Source organism: Strigops habroptila, chromosome 5, assembly GCF_004027225.2.
Source record: "Strigops habroptila isolate Jane chromosome 5, bStrHab1.2.pri, whole genome shotgun sequence".
Lineage (NCBI taxonomy): Eukaryota > Metazoa > Chordata > Aves > Psittaciformes > Psittacidae > Strigops > Strigops habroptila.
In genome coordinates, this window is record NC_044281.2 from 75210729 (window position 1) to 75231215 (window position 20487).

Here is a 20487-nt window from a genome sequence, read left to right on the forward strand (position 1 = left end):
TTTCCCTCCTCTTCCTTATTTTTTATTTTTATTTTACTTTAAAACTCTGTGATGACCTAAAGAAAATAAAAAAACCAAGCTGTGTGCTGTACTTTAAAATCAGCTTTCCCTTGGGTCTCAAAACTTCATCTCTTTCGCGTGCACCAAATTCAGCAGGAACAGAGTGCACGAGAAGACTAAAACATCAGAGTGAGGGATACCAATATATAAAAGTAAATAGAAAGAAAAAGGCATTTAAGAGGTAAATATGTATTACTTAAAGCTACTGCTTGGTAGAGTTAACCCCTCTTTAGTGTTACTAGTCTCTTTTCTAGACCATTTGTATACAGTTTATACCAGAGCTAATAGTCCCAAATGAAGTTTATCATTTAGCCTATCAACTAGGGCTTTAAAGGGGCTTTTCTATGTTCAGCCTGTAATCTTACCTTGTAGGCAGCTTGTCTCATAAACTGCTTTGCAGGCTGCTTCCAAATAGCAGGCACTGTAATGACCCATCTTACTTCAGTGTTTTCAAAGTCTGAGCCTCCTTGGTCACTGAGCTCCTAAATAAAATGAAACCAGAGGTCAATGCAAAATGATGGGTGTCCACTTCATAAGAGAACATTCTTTTCTGCTGGCTCTAGTAACAGTAACTTTCTCTTTTAAACTCTTTTCCTGTTCCATCTATGCTACAAATCAGAATTATTGCCAACCTGTCAAGAATGCTTTACTATGCCAAAAACTGGGATTAGGGTTGATGCCTTCTCAAGGAGGCCTATAGAAAAGTTTACTGCTTAACATGAAGTAGAAAAGTTAGTTTTTCTGAAAGCAGTTCCTGCGCTGCTGAATATTACAGAACATTTATGTATATTCTTAGTCACAGTGTGGGATTTGCTGTTTGCTTGAAGAATTCACACTTGCACCTTGATTAATATGCAGAAAAATAGCTGAGGTATCACTGATCAACATTATGTTTTACAATCTGAGTTTTTCAATGACTTCTTTATACACCACTTACCTTTAAATCAACTTTTTACAACTCGGTTAACAAGGGGAAGTTACAGTTAAACCCTTTAAAAAAATAACTGATTGCTCCTTGAAAATTTTGCTTTAAGCAAACATTCAAGACCAGTTTAGTTCTTTTATTGTCCCTTTTTTCCCCTTTAAAAAGAGGAAAGTCTGTATTGCATTTGCAAATTAGGTGATATACTGACATGTTTTGGGAAAGGTTCCAAGTAAAATGTCATTACCATATGTCCTATCTAAATCTCCATCCAAACAGCGAAAGGTTCAGAAAGGTGAACAACAGCCCTTTAGAATGTAAAAAACTGTTTCTGCATGTGCTGTGCCAAGGTGTTGTGTTTGTTTAGCTATGCTGCAGTTCAAGAACCCAGGCTGGAAAAGTGCTACCTTTATATTGCACAAGGCACTAGGAATGGACAGATTATGGTGCAAAGTAACAGTTCATTTACATTGCTTGTCCAGTTAGTTTCAGCATGCACACACAAATCACAGGGATTTATTAAAGTCAAGAAAGGATGTAGCCCTGAACAGGCAGCAAATATATGGAACAGGCAGCACAGCAATTTTATATATGGAACCCAGCAGTATTCACATTCACTAAGAATTTCCACAGACTATGCATGGGTTCAAGTCTGTGACTCCACAATCAAGCCCAAAATCTAGTTAAGTCTTTGACAAGATGAGGAATTGGAGTTGTAATGGCAAGATTGTTTCCCTGTTGCCATAAAGAGATCTCACAGAGAGTAAGTTAAACCCATCCAAAAAAGTAGGTTACATTTTAACAAGGCTATTTTAAACAATGCTTGCTGGGATGAATAAACTGATTTGACCCAGCAACTTGCTTACGTTGACATTACAGTGGTGCACTTGAAGCCAGTGAGTACTTAACTTATGTTTGACTGTTTATATGAGATTTTAAATCTCAAAAACTGATTCCTGGGGACATATATTTTACAGAAGAAAATGAAAAACAACCTTGTGTCCCAAGAATAATATTACGAGAAATGAGTATTTCAACATTTCAAATGGGAAATAGAAAATAAAAAGCCATACCAACCACAGCAGGGGGAAAAAAAGGAGAAAAGAGAAAAGCAACATAATTGAGGCAGTCCATCAGAACACAGTATGAATTTACAAATTAAACCCCTAACAGATGTCTGTCTTACTTTTCAATTGTTCTAGCGCCTCACCATCATCACAGTAAAGAGCTTCTTCCTTATATCCAACCTGAACTTCCCCTGTTTTAGTTTGAACCCATTACCCCCCTTGTCCTATCACTACAGTCCTTGATGAAGAGTCCCTCTTCAGCATCCTTGTAGGCCCCCTTCAGACACTGGAAGGATGCTCTGAGGTCTTCATGGAGCTTCTCCTCTCTAGGCTGAAAAGCCCCAACTTTCTCAGCCTGTGTTTGTACAGCCCCTGAGCATCCTTGTGGCCTCCGCTGGGCTTGCTCCAGCAGCTCCATGTCCTTCTTACATTGGGGACACCAAAACTGTGATTTGCTGGTCACGAAGGAGGTGATCCTGCCCCTCCACTCTGCTCTCATGAGAGAGACCTTGTGTGAACGTTGAAAAATGTGTCATTCCAGCAGAAGTATATGAGATGAGGACAGGACACAGTCTCAATTCCTCTGGTTCAGCACCTGCACGTTTAAACTGTCTTTTCATATCAACATTTTTTATGAAAAAAAGCAGTGGAAAATATTTAGTCCAGTAAGAATATATTCAGAACTCTGCATCACACTGATGCACTTACTATCAGTGAATCAAGCTTCCCCTGTGTGAGGGGAAATCACTTCAGGCTATTGTGAGATCTCCAGAGTCCACAGCCTGCCTAGAGTTTCTACAGCTTCCTTACTTTGTTTACATCAAATACTACTGAGGTCAAAGCTTGGCAAGGTTAGAGGTGCTAAGCTCACATTTATACCAGTTATAAATACAGCAAATCTAGATAAGGAAGCATTACCCTACCTTTAATGCCTGTTCCTTAAAGTATTGCAGAGCGTAAGCAAATATCTCAAGTGCTTTCACTTTTTTGCCATTTGCAGCTGTCAGGTCTGTCTCCATGGTAAGATTCTACATGAAAGAAAATAACTGGAAGTTATTAAAAGGAAAAGGTAAACATGAAATTAATTCCCCCCGCTTGGGGAAAGGGAATTCTTCATTATCCACCTGGTTAGGAAAAAGTGACAAAATTGTGCTGAAGAGGATCTAACTCATGGCTTGAATTTCCTGGAGCATGACATCTGCTGCTTATTTTAGACCTTGTTTTTAAACACTTATCGTATTTAGAGATAACTGCAGACAGGGAAAGAAATATGGAATAAATATTAAAGAATTACAATAAATGTATCTGCAATTAATTGCAACAAAGCTGCATATGCAAGATATTTAATCCAAGAGTTAAAAGCATAGATTTTTGGCTTCCCACCAACACATGAAACCAGAAAACACCTCATTACAGAAAGTACTGGCCAAGTCCCAAAACTCTAGAATGGATTAAAGACAAAAATATAATCAGCAGGAATAATGTCAAATTAGCAACATGATTTGCACTTGCAGTTTTGACAATGAACTCAGGGTAAATTTGCTCCTCTGCACTAGAGTTCTGGATGGCTCTTATGTTCCATTTCTGCTTTCTGACTAGATTTATAAAACAAACCAACTTCATGCAGACTCCCTCGACAGCTATGAATTTCACCCAGGCAAATTAGGACATGAAGATCTAAGCAAAGCAGATATTGAACTTCTAAGATCTAAAAACAAGGCTGGCAAAATACACTTGCCAAATGCAGCGAGAAGCAAAATGAATCATAATGTTAACTGAATTTATTTTATTTACTCTCTAAACATAGATATAGAACTGCTTCACATCTAGTTGACAATCTTTAGGCAGAAATCTAGTACTGTTCACAGGAAGGTAATCTGAGTTGCAAATGCACAATTTTATTCAAGGGATTTAGTTATTACTTACACCAGTGGTGTGTAGCTTCATCTTAAACTTTTCAAAATACAACCAGTGCTTTGATTCAGTGGGATCCAAGTCATGGTAGAAATCTCTTGCTGCATACCCAAAGCTATGAAACTTCCTCTCAGGTGTTAGGAGGATAGTGGTTGGTGTCTTCTGATTGGATACGCCTGGATCTCCACCTTCCCATCGCCTATCCAACGAGTGAAACAGCTTCAGTAAGTGATATTAATGTTTGGAGCAGCAGGAAAAATAGTGTATTGTGAGAAAAAACATGTGGTGGCAGATTACAGAGACTGCTTTCCCCTTCCAACAACACTAATTTCAATCCTTGTAATACCAAAAACAAGTGGGTTTATTCACATCCAAGAAAAGAGGACTGTAATTTTCATTTCAGATAATTCAATACATTTTGCAGTTAGTTGTATCATTTTTAAGGACATAATCATACTCTGTCTTTGATACGGATACAGGTTGCCTGAAGTAAGCCATGCACAATCAACAAGGAAATAGTTTTGCACTGAAATTTTCAAACTAAGTGTATGCATGTAATAAATATTGTACAGGAAAAAAGAAATCTAGCCATTATCCAAGAACGCTACTAACAAAAAAACCCCAAATCTTCAAAATGAGTGGCCTATATATTGTCAATCAGAGTCCATGAATGCTTCCTTGTAGGAAATATTTTCCCCATTTTGAATTAGGGACCTGTTTAAGTCATCTGAGCACAACTGCAGAGAGGTCAATTAAACCCCTGTTTCTCTCACAGAATGTTCTCTGAAGCAAGACAAGCCAGTTCAACAGGAATTGAATCCTGTGCCTAATTTTCTGGACACATGAAACTCTGAAGACACGTCTGCAGATGTTGAGTCTCTGCATTGCACTCTCTACTCACCTGAAGTTGATGGATTTTGTGTTTTAAAAGCCCCAAATGCTGTAAAAATTTCAAGCTGTCAAAAATAAAGCAGACTACACCAATCTCCAAGTATCTTATCTCCACCAAAGCATTTCCCTCACTACTGTCCAGTAAAATGGTGAATGAAACTATCCTATCCTACCAAGATTGTGAAGGCATCTTCAGAAAGACCCAAGAAGCACAAAAGTGTTAAGGCAAAAGCAACCCAAAGCTTGATTCACAGAATAAATGAGGAAATAAATAAGAACATTGAATATGGGAACACCCAGCAGCAGGAATCGGGAGGGCATGGCCGGACAACAAGGTCAGACAGTAGGAAGCACAGACACAGCTGTGAGCATTCTTGTCTTCTCCTCACTGCTCCATCACAAAAAAAAAGCAGAATGGAAGAACAAGAAACTCACAGTAATGCTCCTCCTCGCCCTATATACATGTATTTTCAGCATGGGAAACAAACACTTAAAAGAAAACATTTTCTTAAGGCGGCTTTAGTGGAAAATCTGTTTATGCTATCAGACATAATCATAACACAGCTCAAACAGGAGCCAAGTTAAGATCACATAGGCAACTGCATTCATTATTAAACCACATGTTGATTGCTTTTTTCTAAAGATAGCCAAACGCACTTTCATAATATACTATTGCCAAGCACGAAAAGGTTGCCTTGTTTTGCGGTGCTTGTTTCTGTGACATAGGAAGGTTATGGATGCTCTTAAAGGTCTTTTCCAACCTAGCTGATTCTATGTAGAAAAAAAATCATCTTTTCCTTTTCACTCTCAGAAAGAGTTGAGCCAATTGAAGATTAATGGACTTCAAGACCAAGGCAAACAACTGACATGAAAAACTGAAATCTAAGGGTTTAATACTTGGCAAACTAACATGGAACAGGATCTTCTAAAGTGCTGGAAACCCTTCAGGCCACTCAACTAGATCAAACAGAGCGAAATCTGCCCTTTTTTGCAATAGCAATGGCAGAGAATCACATGTCTATGAATTTACTTCAGTGAAGAGGGCAATTCCACTGCTCTGGAAACAGAAACTGCATGATGAGAAATTGAATGAGTTACACCTTCATCTGCTTGGAAAAATTTCCCTAAACCTCCCTAGTTCCCACTGCTCAGCCCCTGAGCTATTATCAGCTGGCAAAGGCTCTGCTCCAGGTCATTTCTTCTAACCTGCTGCTAGCAGCGTACTTTGGTCAGCTCGAAAAATCTTTGAGTAGGTGTTAGAGCAAACATATGGTTGCAATGTGAAGAAGTTGGGATCCCACAGCCCATGCAGAGAAAACGCTGCCTATTTCACCAGATTGCTAAATCCCACACACCCGCTGCAAGCAGAGAGGAGACAGACTGCTATCGTTTTTGCTTGGAATCATTAATGATTCATTCTGAGTCACTAGTGGGAAATTCCATAAATAGGATGTGGCTAATAACAAAACTTTACTTTTTCATTACACTGGGCGCATTTGCTCTGTCCAGAATAAGTACACTTAAGGTGCAGTTTAAATGAAGACAAATTGATGCTCACTGGTATGGGCTGAAAGTTTCAAAGCCACCTAGAGAATTGGATGTTTGCTTCCTGATGAGTTTCAGATGGAAACTCGAGACAGTAATTGCTCAGCACATTCTATAGTTCTCAGCTTGTATTACTGTTCGGTCACAGAAAGAGTAATACGGAAACTGAAGGGGAAATCCGACTTTACCATTTGCAATCAGAGCTTTAAAAGTATTCCTGTGTGACACCTTTTTAAGAGAGAAGCAGCTGCAAAGGCATGTGCATGGTGACTCCTGACTGCCCACCCTTCTCAGGTGGAGCAGTCAGTTAGTGGAGGATTCCAGCCAGTAGGGTTAGGATTTCACACCATCATCTGCAGTTTTCTTTCAGCCTCCCAATATGGGCAAAATAATGGTAATAATTGCTCTCAGGCTAAAGAAAAATATATGGAAATACCTGTTCAGAGCATAGACTAATACAAGCCAGAAGTAACGCACATTGGGGATATCTTCTCAAAGCAGGGTCTGAGCTATGAATCTATTCAAGCAGAACCCAAGGTAGATTTCTGCCTAAATTTAAACATATGAGACCAGTTCCTAGGCTGATACAAAGTGGAGGAGATCCACATATCAGCATAGACCTGTTTATAGCCACAGAGGGTCTGAGTGCATATTAAAAGTGAAAAAAAGAGACAATAGGAAAGTTAGCATGGAGAGGATCACAAGGTTATACTAAGGTTAGAGAAATGCCCTGAATCTGGCTGACAGACAGAGCAGAGAGTGATCCATGCAGAGTGATGAGAATTTGATCCAGAGCTGCAGCATAACAGTCAGGGAAATGAAGCAGTAGGGTCATCAAAATGTAGCTGAACACAGCTAGGAGGGTGTATACAGGAGAAAGGCAAGCATGTGTCTTGGCAAGCCAAGAATTACAATCAAACAGGGAAGAGAAGGAAAAGGAAAAACCTGAAGGTTGAAGTAAAGTTACAGTGAAAAAAGACCACATTCTCCCTCCTTCCAAAGACAGGCTGCAGTTTGTTTCATAATCACGTGCATTATTCCATTTATTTTTCTCCATTTGTGAAATACATTCAGACTGCTGCTACTTAACCAGCAGCCAAAACATTTATAACTTCACTTAAGTGTATATAAATCAATAGGATTTTTTCCAAAACCGTTTAATACCTTCTGTATTCCCTCCAACAGAGACATTATTAACTCCTTCTACAGCTTTCATTGTGGCTCTGGCACTGTCCCTACCACCGAAGTGCTTGCTAAACTCACGGCCAGGCTCTTCTATACGTTTTGCTCACGGTCTCAAGGTATGCAGAAAACAGCATTCATTGTAACATGTACTTCTACTCCGCAACAAAGGCCTGAAGGTAGTGGCTCTGGGGAGACCTTAGAGCAGCTCCCAGTGCCTAAAGGGGCTGACAAGAAAGCTGGAGAGGGGCTTTGGACAAGGGCCTGTAGGGACAGGACAAGGGGAATGGCTTTAACCTGAAAAAGGGGAGATTGAGACGAGATATAAGGAAGAAATTCTTCCCTGTGAGGGTGCTGAGGCGCTGGCACAGGGTGCCCAGAGAAGCTGTGGCTGCCCCATCCCTGGCAGTGTTCAAGGCCACGTTGGACACAGGGGCTTGGAGCAACCTGCTCTAGTGGAAGGTGTCCCTGCCTGTGGCTGGGTAAGCTTTAAGGTCCCTTCCTACCCAAACCAGTCTGGGATTCTATCATCTTTATAGAAGCCGTGGAGAACTAGCAAGAGCTGACAGGCATGAATTATTACCTTAATTAAAATTGATAAAACAATGATTTATGCTAGGCAATCAAAGTGCAGTCATTCATCCATCATCTAGAAACACACACCCAACTCCAAATACATGCTTTAGTCTACTGATACAAGTGATACTACTCATGCATTTAAAGCTAAGTATATGCTTAAAGAACTTTGTTGGGTCAATGTTTATAAATTCATTTTTTTTAGTACTGGGCATCACAGCAATTAAATACACAGAGTCAAAAACCTGACCTTGTCTGCTGATTATATGATTAGAATCACAACTTTGCTGATATTACACTCAAGCGTGGTAGTAAAGCGCTGGGTGTTCTCTCTTTTCTGAGTAGGACTTCTAAATAAACCCATCTTACCCATTACTGAGACATTTACAGAAAGGCAGCTTTGTTAACAGGCAGTCAGAAATCTAAATGTCTGGAAAGGATCAACACTAAGTAGGGAAGGTGGAAAATACATGAGGAAGCAAAGAGGACGATGCATCACTGGTAGGCTTTATTTTCATGTAAACATTCTCGAGTGCAGGCGGAAAGTTACATTTACTCTGCTGAAATATTTGTAAATTATCCAACATGTGAGGCCCATAATATACAGAGTTTGAACCTCTTGATACCTTCTGAACTACTGAAGCCTTATTTTGATACATACACCATTCTTTTCATTGAATTTCATTATTTATGTGCATTTATATGTAAATATCTATAAAAATATTATATATGTTATTTCATAAGTCAGTTTTGGTATACCTTCCCAAAAATCCTTCCCTGCCAGCAATATTTATTGAGGAAAAATAAATCATTTTTGGTATTAAAACATTTTCCATTATTTGAAATACCTTGTTGGAAATCTGAATACATTTCTCCTCCCAAAATACGTTCCTCCCTTCTGGTTGAGGATATATAAATTAACTGATTTAATTTATTTTTACATCTGTATCTCATATCTACACAGGTCTGAAATCAGAATCATGCTATCAGTACTGAGCAAGTAAGAAAAAGTGATGTTTTGAACTATAAGTAGTAAAATGTCAATTAAGATTTGGAACGTAGTCTCAGCTGGCCACACAGCACCTAGATTTTAGTGTCCCAGCAGGGAGCCTGGTATCCTGGAAAAAGGATCTAGTCTGCAATTTAGTGCAGTTTAGTGTGAACCCAATGGCAAAAATTGGGAACTGAGGCAAAATTTTGAGTCCAAAGAGCATAAAGGACATCCCTAGAAACAGCAGTGATTTCACTTAGTTAAATTTCCACAGAGATTATAGGAACAACACTAGGTTTGTTCAGGTACAGCTTCAGAGATATCTTTCCTCATTTCATATTCTTCTTAGAGAAAGTTGATTAATCATGGGCTGTCATCAGACAAGTGGAATCCATAAAGTTCCAACTTGACAACCCTGTAACCTGTCTGAGACAGCAACACACGGCCTGTCCTTTTGACTTCCAGCCTCATGCAGCTTCCTGTGCTGTTCAGAGAACAATAGATGATGAGATGCATAAAAGGCCTTGAAGCATTACTCATCCAAACTGAAAATGGTATCTTTGCAACTGGATGCAAAATTTACCTCCCTTTAGACAGTATTTCAAATCGCTCAGCTGCACTGGATCTCTGAAATAGCTGCAGCTGTACACAAAACCAGCTATGTAGGCTGACTGCACAATCCATACTGTCTGCTGAGGCTGAGAGCTGCACTCAGCTAGCATCTTTGCTTAGAAAAATCACAGAATATCACACTGGACTACATCAAGTCAGTCTTTTTGCCCTTTTGTTTTCACAATTACACTGCTGCAAACAGTACATTACCCACAGCAGCTTTGTTCAGAAGAACTTGTATGGCCAAGGTTATCATACGTACCCTGTTCATATCTGAAATTATCTATACCTTGGACTTTTTACAACACAGTCATTTTAAAGATAGTTTAATAACAATTGTATAGGTTTTTAGTTATAAAAACAAGTTTTTAAAAAAGCATATAAAACACTATAAAAATGGTTTGTAGGGCAGTCCTTCCAGGCATCTGCCATAATAGTTTTAGCATTTGTGACTGCATTAGATTTATATGCATAAATTTATATGGTGTTGATTTAATCAAGAAATTAAAAATCCCCAAGCTACATAATGGCACCTAAAGTCTGTGCCTTACATACATATAATACAGAAGAGATTTCTCAAACCTAAATTTTCACATTCATGCCTTTAGATTGCTTTTTTTCCCAGTACTGGTTCATTATCAGAGATTTGATTTAAATTTAATGCTAAAAAGCTTAAATCAGCCAAACGAACTACCAGGTTCTGTGTGCAAGTAACTAAGCATTGCAGACACAACTGCATACAAGCATGATTCCAAGGGACAGGCAGCACCTCTGAAATGCCACGACCCTTAATAAATGTGCAGTTTCTCTCAATCGCTGAGAAAGGGCATCCTGACTTAATAATTATCACTGCTCCCTGAGCAATTCTAAATACTCTCTGATCCCTCCCTTTCCTCATGTCATCTTGTAAACTCAGCAAAAGAAAGAGGATGTGTTTACATTGATTATTAAAGCCAATTAGAATATAGTAAGATGCAACAAAAAACTATAACCATGACAAAGGTATACACTGTGGCAACACTAAACAAATCTGGACACTTCAGGCTCTTGTAGAGAATACCTATAGCTACTGCAGACAGGCCATGCTATCACAATCGAAAACTAAATGCTGCATTGCAGCCCTTACCTCATTACATGAATACATTCTGGTTCCTTGGTGAAGCTGTAGGCGTAGCCACTGGATGTTGTGCCAAAATCAATAGCCACAACAACAAGAAATAACTGTTCTACGGCATCATCTGCATCAGAGTCCTTCTGTTAAATAGCAGAAGCAAAATAGACACCGAGTCACTGATTAGAGTAACTGTAACCTGTCTTACCCTTCAGTATTTCTGCTCTCTGAGACATGCATATCTCTTCAGTGGAAATAAGGACTTCCCTAAAGTTGTATTTGTGACAGAAGCTGAGACGAGAAAGCTGCACATTTCAATGGAAGCGGAAATTCAATATACATACCAACATATTTCTTGGAGCCTTTCACACATAACCTTCTGAATCAGGAGTTTCCTTCACACTCATTTTTTGGAAAAGCTATTGTCTGGTACCATTAAAACTTATGGCTGAACACTGGGTTACTTGTTTGGAGGCTGGTTTGCTTGGGGTTTTATTCTTCAGTTGATCAATTTTAGGAAAATGTTTATATTCATCCAAGTGGTATATTTCGGATTTATTTGGTGGTTTTAGGAGTAAACTATGTCATAACCTTAAACATGAGGTACTAGTGTCCTTCAAAACTAGTGGAGATAGAACAACCCAAAACACAGCCATAAGCTTTATATCCCATGATAATTATTTATTTATGAGGAATTTACATAACACTGATTTTGTAAGCACTATGTGCATTCTTTCCTCCTGCCTGTGCTAGAATGTGGAAAGCTATTGAGCTGCTTACAGTGAATTTGAATTCTGCTCCCTGCCTTTTACCTGTAAACCTGCAATCCCTGAACAACACAGTCAAGGGCAATGAGGGAACAGTAAGAAGAGGTGGAAGGCTTATGGCCCAAATGATAATGACATGATATCAAGTCCAATGTGAATAAACAAGGAATTGCATCACTCCCTAGTATGCTGTTGCCTAACATAAATCCTATATAAAGGAGGAATAAGTAATGAACAGCAAGGAGCTACTCTTCACAAGCTGGTGTGGTTAAAGCACTAACAGCTTAACAAGATAGGAAGAGAACAAGCTGTAAATACTGGTGAAAAGGCTACGTGCTACAGGCAAGTCATCGTGAAGGTGGGTAATACACCCATCTGCATACACATCATTTTGGCAAAATCACCATGGAACAGACCTGTTGACCTACTACCATATAGGTCATGTCTGAATCCTCCACCACTGCTGCTCAGCCTGCACTTTCAAGAACACTCTGAAGCAACTGTTATTATCTTTTACAGAGGAACTGCCAAATGTCCTCACTCTCTGAGCAGTGTTCCAGCATCTTCCAGTGCCTAAAGGTGGCCTACAAGGAAGATGGAGAGGGACTTTTTAGAAGGGCCTGTAGGGACAGGACAAGGGGGAATGGCTTTAACCTGACAGAGGGGAGATTGAGATCAGCTCTTAGGCAGAAATTCTTCCCTGTGAGGGTGCTGAGGCGCTGGCACAGGGTGCCCAGAGAAGCTGTGGCTGCCCCATCCCTGGCATTGTTCAAGGCCAGGTTGGACACAGGGGCTTGGAGCAACCTGCTCTAGTGGAAGGTGTTGGAACTGGATGAGCTTTAAGGTCCCTTCCAACACAAACCATTCTGTGATTCTGCGATCTTCCTCATATATCACTGTTATCTCTTCATGCCTGCTACTTCCAGCACCTTTCTATTGTACCCCTACCTTTTCCAAGATCATCCCATAGGTCTACTACTTAAAATGCAGAAACAAGAGTAATAAGGTTTGGTCTGAAATAATGAAAGATTTGTTAGGGCCCTCCTAATACAGCTTTTCAACTAGGGCAATGTGGTTTTTATATGTCTTCCTCAAAGAGTTTAAGGAGAAAATCTAACTGAAAGAGGATATAAATTCATCATTATGACAGAAGAAAAAGGGAATAAATTCTAGACTATATGGAGAAAGAATGGAATAAGAGCAAAAAATTATGAGAGAGTGCTCTGGAAATCTGGAAGAGGAATGTTGCACAACTCTGAACCCGATTCAAAAAGCTAAGGAAAAAGTCTGATAAGGATAGCAATGTGTTCTGAACATGACCTTTTGCAATATCAAAGAAATACACCGTGCATATACTGTGTTACAGATGATGCAGATGACCTTAAAAACAGATGGGACCTAATTTTAATGAGAGTTTATCAACAAAATAATCATGATGTGCAAGAGATTAAAACACACTACCTTTATGGGACATTTGCTTGCTTCTGAAAGATTTTCCTTAAGAAACTAAACCAGTTCTATTTTGAGCTCCTCTCTCTATATATGCACTGGAGGAGATTCTTTTCTCTAGGAATTTGGATTTCACTGTTGAATATAATTTATATCCTTTTTTTCTGAACAGAATGAGACATTTCAGGGGCTGCCTAAACAAATCAGTGAGAGACAGGGACAGAACTCGGGAACTCTGAGGATCAAGAAGCCCCTGCGTTCAATACAAAAATATGCAGGAGCAAATCTATCAGCTCAGTAAGTAGAAAAAGAAAGCAAAACCAGGCCCACAATGAAATGAATGAGAGCTCTGTCACCAAACCCACTGTGACCAAAATTTCACTTAAGACTATGGGTAGCATAAAAGGGGTCACTATGTGAGGAAATAACAACTTTCTGAAGAAATTCTGTCCCACTAAACACACAACATACAGTACCTGTTAAGAGTGCATTTCTTACCACAATATGTGATGGAGACAGTGGAGTGATTCCAGGGTCTCCCAAGCTTTTGGCTGGTGATGAGTAAGCAGATGTGGAAACTGCATCTGAAAGGAAACCAAAATTCCTCAGCGTCAGTATGCAGAATGAGTAGGACAGAACAGTTGTTTACTGCTACACTCTTCCTGTTGTAACAAATCTGCTCAGTAAGAAAGCAAATTCCACAGCAGCCACGTAAAATATACATTTTTGCCTTTACAACATACTATGACACAACAACTGCAGGTTTGGTTTTAAAACATTTCTCTGACCTTCACAACTAACTTCCATTCTTTTGCCGATTACATTACCATGTAAGTTAATTTTACAAGTCCTTCTAAACACAGTGAGAAGTCATAGTTGATACGAGCAGCTTGAACGCTATACACTCACATCAATAGACTCAGATTTAAATGCCCGAATGCAGAAACTAAACACAAGTTGTGAGATCAAAAAGGACAGACTCATTTTAAGAGCAAAAGAGGAGTTTGTATCAATTTGACAATGCAGTAAGAGTGGATTTGAATTATTCCACCATGAGCCTTTATTCTGAAACTTTCCCAATACTGTCTCTGTTTTTATTCTTCAATGCACTCTGTACTGAAACATCTTGCAGCTGTTAATATTACTGCAGGACAGAATCCAGCTGGGAAAAAGGAAAGTATTAGTAACAAATCAAAGAACTATTTCTACCCTGCATACAAGACTGAAATTTCATTTAAAGGAACATACCAAACGAGTGACAAACACCGTAATGCACTGTTTGTATTCTTCCTTCTTGTATTTGCCCCATTGATGACAGAAAGAGAAATGGTTTATTAAAATAATTAAAAACTGATGACTCAGGTGGATTTATTAATATGTTCTTTTATGAAGACTGCAGTAGTGTATCAAAATGGAATGTAGAAATGGTACCACACACCCTGTCCATGCTCATATCCCTCTGCCCTCAAATTTAAGCCTTGAGTTTATTGAATACTCTTCTATTTCTTGTATTTTATTGGGTTTGCATGGTAAGGTTCTGGTAGCAAGATGGGCTACAAGGGTGGCTTCTGTGACAAGCTAGTAGAAGCTTCCCCTGGGTTCAACAGAGCCAGTGCCACCTGGTTCCAAGACAGACCAAGGCCAAGCCCATCAGAAAGAGTGGTAGCACTTCTGGGATAACACTGTGGGGGGAATGACCCAGCATCTGCAGTCAGAGGGAGGAGTGAGAATGTGTGAGAGAAACAGCCCTGCAGACACCAAGGTCAGTGCAGAAGGAGGGTAGGAGGCACTCCGGGCACTGGAGCAGAGATTCCCCTGCAGCCTGTGGTCCATGGTGAGGCAGGCTGTGCCCGTGCAGCCGATGGAGGTCCATGGTGGAGCAGATACCCACCTACAGCCTGGGGAGGACCACAAACCAGAGCAGGGGGATGCCTGAAGGAGGCTGTCTCCACTGGGAGTGACCCCCCATTGGAGCACAGGAAGCTTGTGAGGAGTCCTCCCCCGAGGAGTAAGGAGTGGCAGAGACAGCGTGTGATGAACTGACACAACCCCCATTCCCTGTCCCCCGGCAGCACTGGGAGGGAGGAAGTAGAGAATTTGGGAGTAAAATTAAGCCTGGGAAAAAGGGAGGAGTGGGGGGACTTCTTGTTAAGCTCTGGTTTTATTTCTCATTACCCTATTCTGATTTGATTGGTAATAAATCAAATTGGCCAATTTTCCCAAGTCAAGTCCGTTTTGCCTGTGACAGCAACTGGTGAGTGTCTCTCCCTGTCCTTATCTTGACCCACGAGCCTTTCATTATATTTCCTCTCCCCTGTTCAGCTGAGGACAGCAATGACATAGTGGCTTTGGTAGGCACCTGGGGTCCAGCCAGGGTCAAAATCCCACCACAAGAATACAAGCTAATTAGATGTAAAGCAGAATTATTTAGCAAGTCTCTAAAGGTTAATAAATATTAAATAATACATTTCAACATATTTTTAGCACCTGCTTGGATGTATCACACAATAAAATGTATATTTATTCACAGCATGTAACTCCTAGACATGACTGACAAGTCAGAACATTATCCTAAGATGACACAGGAACTGCTCTCCAAGAAAAGACCCTTTAACTACTTAATGAAGGATCCTATTGTTCTTGGTAATCACATATGTGTTCTTTCCTACAGAAAATACAAAAACTCTGAAGTAGGCAACTATGGGATAATTTGCCCAGAGGAAAAAATCCTCCTCCGATTCTTAATATTGCTCTTACAACAATTACTCGTGTTCAAGTTATAATACGCATGTTCAGCCTGATCTTCAGAAGCATTTGCAGAAGCAGAATATTCTCATTTCCCACTCAAGCTCGTCAAGAACATATTATGTTACTCCTCTGATGGTGAAGTACAAAAACCCACAGGCCAAATGTGACAAGCACAGAATCTGCTTGGTTCATTAAGATACATTTGGATCAGATGTTGCTATCAGTCTCAGATACTGTTATCAGCCCCCTTTGTGCCATTTCTTCCTCTTTTCAAAACATTAATTTTTGTACCATCAACATTGGGGTTTTTTTGTAGAATTGAAGAACAACATTTCAGCAATGGGGAAAAGAAAAGGAAATTAGTAACAAAACATGTTCCCTGCATCCTGCTGCCGTTCGTGACTGGACCTAAACCAATACTTCCTAAGCAGATCAGGACACTGCAGTACTGACTCAACATCTTTGGATACTGGTGCATTTTCCCCACTGAGGATACAGGCTCTGAAGCACAAAAATGTAGGTATCAGACCATTATCTATGTGTTTTCAGTGTTTCTCTTTGAATTATTTTCGTTACCTGTTTCAACACTCAGGTTTCAGCAATCTATTTTCCAGCCTGTCTTCAGTTATTAGCCTGGGTGTACCTCAGGAAGTTATTTATAGCTCTATATGCAGCTCAGAAAATCCTGTGTGACAGTATACACATATTTCTGTCTCTCAGAGAGCAGTGATTAAACAACCAGTGCCACATTCAGATTTATCCGATGAAACTGTGCTAACTTGGGTGGTGTTCTATCAAGAATTTATTCAACCCAATCAACTTGTGATAACCTAGAGGTGTAAAATTTATACAAGGACACTCACTTATCCACAGGTATAAAAATATTTGCTAATGAATAAAAAATGGAAAGCAGGGTTTAGAGATCTGTCTTTAGCTGCCCATAGAAAACATCACTTAAAACAGAAAACAGACTTAGATATTTTAATGAAAAATCTTTGAGATTAATTGTCCATTTCAGTTTCAGTATGCTCTCAAGAACTTATGCATAAAGGCTGGATTTGTGGAAGGGCTGATTTTTTTCTCATTCTCATTAAATGCCCAACTCTGCTGGAAGGTTAAACTTTTGGTCATATTTTTTGGTATTTTTGGACAAGAGGGAAAAAATCTTCCCAAACCCATGATAATCTGTACTGTATTCACTGCTGCTCCTGCAAATACCCAGCTAAACAAAGGAATTCTACAATGCATCCTACATGCCACCAGCCTAGAGCCCTGTAGGCTCAGGAGAGGAAAACCATGGAAGGCAATGCTGCAACTTCTAAAGTAGCAAATGAAAATTTTAACCAAAATATACTGTTCAAGGGATTCTGCAGAGCTGTTCTCATGCTGGCATAAGCAGCAGCTGCATTACATTGCAACTGATTTCATGAGACTACCAACTAATCATGTGTAATAACTGGGGCACCTGTAATTGTTATATCCTAACTCAGCTGTTAAAAGAGGCCCTGACACTACCAGAGAGTTTGCAGAGCTAATGAGTGAGTGCAGTTCAGAATACTGGGAAGTTAAAGAGTCGTTCCAGAATGAATTTATATCTACAGAAAATGGCTTGCAAGCCAGTCACCCTGGAATTAATGCCAAGAGTTCTTCCAAGAAGTAGTGAACCAGTTGTTAAAAGCAAATCACAGAATCATGGAATGGTTTGGGTTGGAAGGGACCTTAAAGCTCATCCATTTCCAACCGCGTGCCACGGGCAGGGACACCTTCCACTAGAGCAGGTTGCTCCAAGCCCCTGTGTCCAACCTGGCCTTGAACACTGCCAGGGATGGGGCAGCCACAGCTTCTCTGGGCACCCTGTGCCAGTGCCTCAGCACCCTCACAGGGAAGAGCTTCTGCCTCAGAGCTCATCTCAATCTCCCCTCTGGCAGGTTAAAGCCATTCCCCTTGTCCTGTCCCTACAGGCCCTTGTCCAAAGGCCCTCTCCAGGTTTCTTGTAGGCCCCCTCTGAAATCAGGAAATTTGTAACATTATACCATCCAACCTATCTGAACTGAGAGATGTTAAAATATACTTGCCCATGTGGGAGCTTTAATATTTCGTTGAGCTAGTGTTTGCTTGTGGGAAAAATGTGCTTGTGTCACAATTTTTATATCAGGGATCTGAAAAGTGGCAAATGCCTGGATATTCCAGGATATTTAAAAATCCCTTATTTCTAAAGGACTGTGATTGGTTGATCTGAAAGAAAAAGAAGCATCTTCTTCAAGCCAGAGAATGGGAAAAGGATTGCACAAGCCTGATTTGCAATCATGTAACAAAAAAAGGATGCTTAGTGTTTATGAATCATTTAAAAAGATGTCCTGGATAGTATCATGGCATTTGAAACAGTTCTTAAAAGCAAGATGACTTACTAAGGCTTCTGTAATGAAAAAACACAATCAAGCAGGGTCCCACATAGCTCAAGTTCCAGCTTTATCTCCCATGTTTACCAAGGATCTCTGTGTCAAACTACACACTATGAGAAAACATACAGCTAAACAGCATGAGTTAAATCAACACTTAACTCTTGACAACTTGCCCATCAAAATAAATGCAGGAATCTGACTTGGAATTCAAATTAAAGTAAGTCTTCAAACACACCGATATTTAAAATAATATTTTTCTAAATATGATGCAAACTTCTTGAGTAGAAATTCTTTATTATGAAAGAATAATATGAACATTAACCTGAAATATGACTGTTTATATCAGGGGTTTGGATAATTCATAGAATGAATTTGACTGCATCATTACACCTTCTGACTTTAGTCCTAACCCAAGCAACTGCCAAACAACACCTTGTGCATTTTTCAAGGTGGAAGAGGAATGGAAAATAGAGAAGACTCCCATTTTCAGCATTTTATTTCCTCTTTTTATATTCAAAGGGTCCTATCTGATTTGCAATTAACAATCATAGAATCATTGACTGGTTTGGGTTGGAAAGGGCCTTAAGATCATCCAGGTACAACCCCCTGCCATGGGCAGGGACACCTCACTCTAGACCATGTCACCCAAGGCTCTGTCCAACCTGGCCTTGACCACTGCCAGGGATGGAGCATTTAGCACTTCTTTGGGCAACGTGTTCCAGCACCTCACCAGCCTCACAGTAAAGAACTTCTTCCTTGTATCTAACCTGAACTTCCCCTGTTTAAGTTTAAACCCATTACCCCTTGTCCTATCACTACAGCCCCTGATGAAGAGTCCCTCCCCAGCATCCTTGTAGGCCCCCTTCAGACACTGGAAGCTGCTCTGAGGTCTCCACACAGCTTCTCTTCCTCAGGCTGAACAGCCCCAACTTTCTCAAGCCTGCCTTTGTGCAGGAGATGCTCCAGCCCCCTCATCATCCTCGTGGCCTCCTCTGGACTTGTTCCAACAGCTCCATGTCCTTTTTATGTTGAGGACACCAGAACTGCACTCAGAATTGGTGAAATTATGAAATCAGCAGATACTGTATTAATACTGAATCATGTCCATTACCATATTAGCTGCAATTGCTGTTTTAGCAGATTTAATTTAAACTATTCCTCCTTTTCATCTAAACACATGCAAGAGTGTATTTCCTGTAGTTTCCTGCAATAGCTAATTAGTTCAGCTTTTCCTGTTTTTCAGTAAATGATCAGCCATGTTCTAGATTTCAACAACATGCAACAAAGCCGGCAACAAAATGCAATGAAGGATTAACCTTTAAGTGTCACAGAATACAGAGTAGAAGCAAAGTCCAGAGCATTTACACTTCGCTGATGCCGGGTGACCATTTCACTGGTGGCATGTTCTGCTGCATATGATTTTCTGTTAGATCTAGAGAGTAGGACCAGGCTTGTTATTTAATTAGAAAGATCAGCTAATGGCAGCTGGTATCTGAATTTTCTGTTCTGAGTATTTGGGAGTCCCTGCTACGCATTCCTATTCAGGACTGGATACGGAAGTTTTACAGAACCACTGAAAGTATCAGCCATGGACCATTACAGTCCCAGACAGTGAAATGTAAGAAAGATAACTGCTAAACCTCACAGTAACAAGTCACTAAGGTGGTATTAAAACAAAAAATTTCCTTCAGCAACTACACAAAATATTCTCTACGAAATTCAGTTTTTATGAAGCACTTAACGTTAAATAATTCAGCTACACAATGCATCAGCAAAATTTTCTGCTTCACACATTAGGAAAATCAACACTTCTTTTTAGCTGTTCCCACTCTACTCAGCGCTTGCCAGGCCACACCTGGAATACTGTGTTCAGTTTTGGTCCCTGCTGTACAAAAAGATGTGGACAGGCTGAAGAGGGTCCAGAGAAGGGCCACAAAGATGATCCAAATACTAGGAAGCTGTATGAAGAAAGGCTCAGAGAACTGGGTTTGTTCTCTGAACAAACCCAGAGAAACCTAACGAAAAGGCGGCTCAGGGGAGACCTTAACACCATGTTCAGTATTTAAAGGATGGCTACAAAGAAGATGGAGACTCCTTTTTTGTAAGGAGTCACATGGAAAAGATGGGTGATGGGTACAGTTACTCCTGGAGAGATTCCAGTTCAATACAAGAGGAAAATTTTTCACAATGAGAACAATCAGCCATTGGAATAATCTCTCCAGGGAAGTGGTGGATTCCCTGGAGTTGGAT

At 40.0% G+C, this 20487-nt stretch overlaps 1 protein-coding gene across 1 annotated transcript in view; it reads right to left on the minus strand.

Annotated features, from left to right (window-relative positions):
* HSPA12A (heat shock protein family A (Hsp70) member 12A) overlaps positions 1 to 20487 on the minus strand; it is a 62712-nt gene that overhangs the window by 32081 nt on the left and 10144 nt on the right. The window contains exons 2-6 of the mRNA XM_030487940.1: positions 13586 to 13671; positions 10887 to 11014; positions 3976 to 4162; positions 2973 to 3077; positions 426 to 542 (exon numbers count right to left, since the gene is read on the minus strand). Of these exons, the coding sequence (XP_030343800.1) occupies positions 426 to 542; positions 2973 to 3077; positions 3976 to 4162; positions 10887 to 11014; positions 13586 to 13671 (623 nt within the window). The remainder of the gene's footprint in view (positions 1 to 425; positions 543 to 2972; positions 3078 to 3975; positions 4163 to 10886; positions 11015 to 13585; positions 13672 to 20487) is intronic.